The 7,452-nt window shown below is 36.5% G+C and overlaps 1 protein-coding gene across 1 annotated transcript in view; it reads left to right on the forward strand.

Annotated features, from left to right (window-relative positions):
- LOC103607701 (MAGUK p55 subfamily member 7-like) overlaps positions 1–7,452 on the forward strand; it is a gene marked incomplete at both ends in the record, with an annotated part of 88,073 nt that overhangs the window by 1,946 nt on the left and 78,675 nt on the right. Inside the window, 2 exons of the mRNA XM_008592176.1 lie at positions 1,366–1,446; positions 4,805–4,907. Coding sequence (XP_008590398.1) covers positions 1,366–1,446; positions 4,805–4,907 — 184 coding nt within the window. The remainder of the gene's footprint in view (positions 1–1,365; positions 1,447–4,804; positions 4,908–7,452) is intronic.

Raw genomic sequence — 7,452 nt, forward strand, 5'->3', positions numbered from 1 at the left:
ATGAGGGAGCTTACTTCTGCATTGTAAAAACAAAACTTTTGAAATGAAGGTAAGTTAAGTTGTAGATATAGTTCCATAAGTAAGCTGCAGTTGCCACCTGAGAAAGCCTTAAAAACCAGTTTTCAAACATCTGCTGTTGAGGGTTTTCAGAAACATTTGTTTATAAACCAGTGTGATTGAGGCCCCATCATATTAATAAACCAACAATATTGCTTTTTAAAAAAGTTAAAGGCTACTTTGTAAATATGATAAACCATACTATTTTGTAATTCATGAGAACAATGTATTTGCCTTCTGCGTCTTTTTGTTAAGTTAAAATTCTGTCAAAATATTACCTTGAAAAAGTAAAAGCAATTTTTGAAATGGAATGAATGAATCTATCAATTTTCTCTGATTTTATTTTTTTGTGTATAATTTATATTATGCCCTTCTTTTAGAGAAAAGTCCTTTTCCAGAGAAAAGAGTAATTATTTTTAGCTTGGTAGAAATAGTAGGGGCAAATGGAAATTTCATGCAACGTTTTAAGAAGGGTTTTTATATAAAATTCATTTATATATTTTGAATTATATGCTGCATATTTCATAATACTCATATTTTTTCCTATTTAAGTCTTGCTTTTCTTCTTATGAAAATTACATAAGCCTTGCTATAGTGTAAAATAGAATAGAAAGTTTCTCTATCTCTTAATGGAGAACACGAGGCAAGTTTTAAGTGACAACCCTTTCTTTAGGTAGAACCAACAAATGGAAATTCCTTATCGTTACAGTAGAGTACTGTCAGCATATTTGGTACTGGAGTAGCTGTCAAGCTATTATTGGTCATTTTATGATTAACTTGGTTTATATTTAACAGACTTCTTAGTCTGTGTAGGTAAACATAGTAAAAGTTTCAGACCATTTGCTCTATTAGGGGCATTCTAGTTCTTTTTACCCCACCTCTAAACAGCACAGCTACTGTTGGTTTTTGGAAACCCCGTGGATTTCACCACCTCATTCAGAAGCTCTTTTTTTTTGTACAGTGTCAAAGCTTGATCGAGTCCTTTTTACAAGTGGTCCTTTGTCCATGTGTGAGGCCATTCACGTAGATGAAGTGCTGGGTTTTGCCCTCATTGCAATAAATCAGAAGGTGATCTGGCTGATATGATTACTTGAGTTGAACTCAGCCGAGAGCCTGGGCTTGGATCTGGACTACGAATGGCCTAAAAAGAAGAGCAGTGATTGATGGTCTGTTTTCTTTTACGCTGACTTCTCCTTAAACTGGAAAGTAATAGCCTTGAGCGAGACGGATTCTCAGCTGTCACACAACCGAACCTCACTTGCAGTGCTCTTACTAAATGTTCTTTATGTCAATGTAATCTCCCTGCAGCTGGCCGAAGAGCTTCAGAACAAGCCATTGAACAGTGAGATCAGAGAGCTGTTGAAACTACTGTCAAAACCCAATGTGAAGGTGAGGACATGTTGCACCTGTAATAAATACCTTCAAAAAGGGCCGCTTTCTGAAGGTTCAGATGAATTTTATTTTGAGCATCAATTTTCAAGTAAATGTTTTGAAATAGTACACAGTATTTTAATGGACTAAACACTATTCAGGAAAAAGAGTTGATTATAATGATTATAATGTTGCAACAAACTACAAAACACTTTAATTGGGATGTTCAGAATTTAAGTTGGCAACTACAGTGTAGTTTCAAGGTCCTTTTCTTTTTTTCTTTTTTTAAAATTTTATTAATATTATTTTTTTACGTTCTACAATGTTGTTATAGAGCAGTTGGGAGGGAGAGAGAGAAGGGAAAGGGGAAGGAAATGGGATGGAAGAAAGAGGAAGGAGGAGGGGCAGGATCTAGGCCTTTGGCACCCCCCCACATTCCCACAGGGGAGACCAGGGGGCTTCCAGCGGTGGCTTGGTCATTGCTGGGCTGGGTGCAGATGTCAATGGGGTGTGACAGTAGCCCTCGCCCCCACCATACCAGCTCAGGCACCCAGGGCCCTTCTTGCTCAGGCTCACTGGTCGTCACTGGGCTGGTTAAGCATGGGGGGTGGCGTGGCTGAGACCCTTGGCCCCCCACTGCCCCGGCTCGGGAGAGCCTGGGGCACCTCCAACGTCATTTTCTTTTTAGATGAATTTAAGAGTACGGAATACAGAAACTACTAGTGCTTTTGTCTGAGTCTGTTTTATTTGGTCAGTTAATGGTATTCTAAAATCTATTTTTCTATAGAATCATTTCAGTATTTCTCTCCCTCCTTCCCCTACCTCCTCCCCATCCCCGTCCCTCTACCAATTCATGCTTCAAAATATTCCATTTTACAGAGCAGAGCAGTTTTCCATTGTAACTTACCAGTAAAATATTGGTAGACAGACTTCAATTCTCCCCTGCCCGTTTCCTCTCAAGTCTATCACTTATTTTTTCTTCAAATGTGATTAGTCTGCAGAAGACATTTAAAAATTTTCCTGCTGTTATTCTAAGGTCATTTGTGCACTAAATCCTATAATGTATACATTTTGGACTTGACACTACTGCAGTTGGGTGTAAAATATTGTTCTGTGAGTCAAAATTACACATGGATTATATAATTCTGTAATTAAAATGATCAGTTATGTTGTGATGATTACTGGTAAGCATATGTAGTATGTTGGAAGAAAATTTCTGCCTAGATGCAAAAACTGATTTCTACCTTCTTTGAGAAACACTTTTTGGAACCATGCTGTATTTGGTCTTAAATTTACATTCAAAACAGGAATTATTAAATAAAAGATGAAATAACAAAAACATTCATGGACAATAATATCTAATTTTTATAAGTAAATATAAGTCTGTGAATGTATTGCTGCAAAGAGTAAATGGACTATGATTAATAATATAAGGGGAATTGATTCATAGTGCTTCAGGAGGTTAATTAAATTTTAGTTCTAAAAAAACAAGGATTAGGTTAGAGCAGAAAAGTTGCTTGATATTAAAGACAAAGTGTGTGAAAAAGTAAAAAGGAGATTCTTAGCCAGAAAATGCTCTGAAGATTTCTTCATTTGCTCTTAAACTCCACGCGAGAAGTTAATATCGACTAGAGCAGGGTGAGGGTAGCTATGAGAAGCTTGTTAAATTCCCTTTTGAGATTATTATCTTGGTTCCAGGTTACTCTAAATTAAAGGGGAATGTTTCAGACAAGAAAAGTGATTTGGGGCCGGCCCAGTGGCACACTCGGTAGAGTGCGGCACTTGGGAGTGCGGCAGCGCTCCCGCCGAGGGTTCGGATCCCATATAGAGACCGGTCCGCTCACTGGTTGAGTGTGGTGCAGGCGCGACACCAAGGGTTGCGATCCCGTTGCCGGTCATGAAAAAAGACAAAAAGAAAAAAAAAAAAAAGAAAAGTGATTTAGGTATTCTATTCAAGAGTGTTTGAAATGGAACAGCTAATAACAAAGAGATTATTCTAGATGGAAACCGGTATTTGGCTCAGGAGGAAGGTATGACTGGATGGTAGGATGAAGATCCATTTGAAAAAATTTTGTAATCATTGAATAGTTAAATTTTATCACGTGGGAAATTTTTTTGATGGATAATTTTGTTTATTTTTCATATTTACATAATAGCAATGTGACTAAAAAATAGAAGTCATTGTGAAAATGTATATTTGAGAAATATGTGTATAAAATAGATAAGATTCCAGACGTGATATTACACTTGGGAATGCCGTTTTTAGTTTGCCAGTCTTGGAAAGAAAGTATCTTTCTTGTCATTTTGACCTAACATTTAACATTGCTTCCCTCTAAGTCGTATGTATTAACTATCATCACTTTGAATTTCACTTCTATAGGTAATTAAGGAGCTCAGCCCCCAAATAAATTTTAGATTATTTCAAAATATAATTAGTTAATCCTTTCTGCCCTGGCAATAAATTAAGATATTTGCTTTTTTATTCTCTTACAACAGAAACATGGTATAGTTGGAAATATAACATCTACACATGGGTTGTTAGTTGAACTGAGAGTTAAAGTATGAAAAATACAATTCTGGTGTATTAATTTAAATATTGTCTTTAACGTTTAGTGGATAAGGAAAATTATTTACTTTTTAAGGATTGATATTCCATTTTAAATATTTAATTCACAGTACTGAAAAGAAAACTGAGATGTACCTCCAAAGTAATATGACTTTTTTTTAACACACATGTACACACACACACACGTACATATATACATATACATAACCATACATGCAGCCACTATGGGGAGGTAGTACACATATTCCACAGATCTGCCAACTCTTTTTGAAAAGTTTTATAACTTTCTTTGGTAATTTGTTAATGTCACTAGAGACAGGTCGTCATTCATTCCTAGATATTTGTTCAATGTCTACTGTATACCAGGCTCTGTGGATATAACTTGTAGAAGATACATGTAGATTAATGATGTTGCTAGAAATATTGGGTAAAAAGGGGGAACATGTGGAAATGAAGTAGAACACATAGGAATGGTGCTAAGTCCAAATTTGGGGGTGAGATTAAGGAGAATTTTAGAGAGGAAGTGGCATACATATGGAGACCTGAGGGTTGAGTTTGAGTTAGCCAGACAGGGCAGAGGAGTGGAAGATGGGTCAGGGGTGGGTGTGAAATATAAATATTTTAGGTAAAGTCCCATAAAGAAAAAACTTGTTAAATTCAAGGATGCAAAATGGACTCAGTATGGCTGAACAGTAGCTTATGAAAGAGAAAGGGGCAAGAGTTTGGAGCTGGACAGTCGAGCCTTTTGGCCATAGTTCCAGCATTATTATTAATAGCCATTATTTTACTTTCAATTGTTTCCCTATTTAGATGATAAATCATGCAGCCACTCTAATTGTGAGCTTATTAAAAAGTTTGGATTTCATCCAAACTGGAAAGCCAGTGAAAGGATTTATACAGGGAAGTGACACAGGTACTCCATATGTAATATATAGAGCAGTTTTTTGAGGTAAAGGGGAGTGCAAGGTGAGTGTAATGGAATACTCAACAGAGGAAGGCCAGTTGGGAGCCCGAGGAAGTAATTCGGGTGGAACATGATTGTGGCTCTAATGAAGGAATTGGGGGATGGGTGGTTTTGAGAGATAACTTCAATGCATGGTGTGGGAGAACTGGTTTGTCATTTGGGAAAAAATTTTTTAAAATCCCCGCTAGAATGAATTCCAAATAGACTAAGCATTTATGTGTAAAAAAAAAAAAAAAAAATTGAATCATAAAAATATTAGAAGAAAATTTGACAGTTATGTGATCACAGGACAGAGAGGTATTCACAACCTCAGAGACAGACAGCAACACACACACATATAAAGGAAAAGTTAAAAAAATCCATAAATGAGGTTAGAAGAAATTATTTATTTATATAAATTATTTGTGATATTTTTCTTTAATGAGATGTGGTGGTTTATTATTTTCACTTTAATTTTACCTTTTACAAAGTGACTTGAATAGGGACTTGTAAATAAACAGAAATATTATTTTATGATAATACATAATTGTATTTTTTCAGTCAAACTGCAGAGAAAGCTGAAGCCCCTATATTCCTTGCTTTATTAGTGAGGATGAGTATCTTTTTATATGCTTAATGACATTCTCTCTTCTGTGAATTGTGTGTTCATATACCTTTAGGGATAATTGCTCTTGGCTGGCTGCATTACCTCTCAATCCTTTCTGTATAGATAAATGTTAAATATACATTTTTCCTAGTATATTCTATGGCATTGTAGGATGCAGTCTTTACTGTGGTTTTTTTGTTTGTTTTTTAACATTTTGGTATTTTGTAGACTTCTTTTTGGGTCAACATAATTATCTATTTAACTTATTTCTTGGAGGTGGACCTTTCTGTTGTTTCTGCTTTTCTGCTGCTTAAACAACACTATGGTATGCATCGTTTGTAAATTTCTAGATTTTTATGGAATTTTGGATCAATATATGTTTTTATTGGGTTAATAAATTACTGTGTCATACATAATGTTTGAACATTTTAAATTTTCGATGATAGTTATTACCAGCTTGTTCTTTTCTTTTCTTTTTGGGGGGAGGGCATGAAATGTGTTTTATTTTTTTTTTATAGTATTTTTTTATTGGTTATGAATATTCATGAGATACAAAGCTGATTGTCACCACTTGTGCTCAAGATGTGATGGCCAGATCCATACTGACAGCATGCCCATTACTACAAATTGCGACTATTACCCGTGTCCCCCACCCAATTATCCCTGACCTCCCTCCCAATCTCCCTTTCTCCCACTCCACTTTGTATCCCTAGGTGTGATCTCTCCCTCTGCAAGTCCAATGCACCACAGTGGTCTTTCTTTCCTTCCTTCGTTCTCTCTTAGCTCCCACTTATGAGTGAGTACGTGCGGGATTTATCCCTCTCTGCTTTGCTTATTTCACTCATCATAAGTTTCTCCAAGCTCATCCATGTTGTTGCAAATGGGAGAATTTCATTCTTTTTTATGGCAGAGTAGTATTCCATGGTGTGTGTGTATATATTTTCCTCATCCAGTCGTCCATCGATAGACATTTAGGTTGGTTCCATATCTTGGCTATTGTTAACAGAGCTGCAATGAACATGGGAGTGCAGATATCCCTTTGACATGATGATCTCCATTCCATTGGGTATATACCCAGAAGTGGGATTGCTGGACCATATGGAAGATCAATCTGCAGTTATTTGAGAAACCACCATACTGTTTTCCGCAGTGGTTGTACTGAAAAAGTTTCTCTCAACGTACAGTACCTGCAATAGTGCATGAGTTGTTTCTCTGTACAGTCACAATTAAGATGAAATTAATTGCATATGCTCTGTTCAATAAATGGTTTTTTTCAGTTTGTTAGTTAATCACCACTAGAATATAAGCTACCTGAGAGCAAGGGTAAAATAATTCTAAGCATATAGCTAGCTTTCAGTAAGTACTTTATGACTGAATAATGATCAATGAAAATTTTGTGCTTTTCTTAATGAATTATAAGAGTGATATAAGGATTTCAAACCATTATTATATATTTCTCCTCAGTTATTTTTCTTTAAATCTTACTTGCATTTTCCAAGACCGTACAGAAATACGTACTTTCTGTAGTAAAATGTAGCATTCTTTTCCTTTATGACTTCTGGCATTGAATTAGCTTAGAAAGGATGGCCTGTTCCTTACTACCTATGTAACTTTATGAAAACTGTCTTTCATATTTTCTTGTGGCTTTTTAATAAGATTTATTTTTTAAATTTTGAAATTATTGGGCCGGCCCGGTGGCACACTGCCACAGTGCACCGCTTGGGAGTGCAGCGGCGCTCCCGCCGAGGGTTCGGATCCCACATACAGACCGGTTCCCACTCACTGGCTGAGCGAGGTGTGGGCGCAACACCGAGGGTTGCGATCCCGTTGCCGGTCCTGGTCTGGTACGGGCGCGACACTGAGGGTTGCGATCCGTTGCCGGACACGAAAAAAGACAAAAAAAAAAAA

This window comes from Galeopterus variegatus, unplaced genomic scaffold (assembly GCF_000696425.1).
Source record: "Galeopterus variegatus unplaced genomic scaffold, G_variegatus-3.0.2 Scaffold7636, whole genome shotgun sequence".
Classification (NCBI taxonomy): domain Eukaryota; kingdom Metazoa; phylum Chordata; class Mammalia; order Dermoptera; family Cynocephalidae; genus Galeopterus; species Galeopterus variegatus.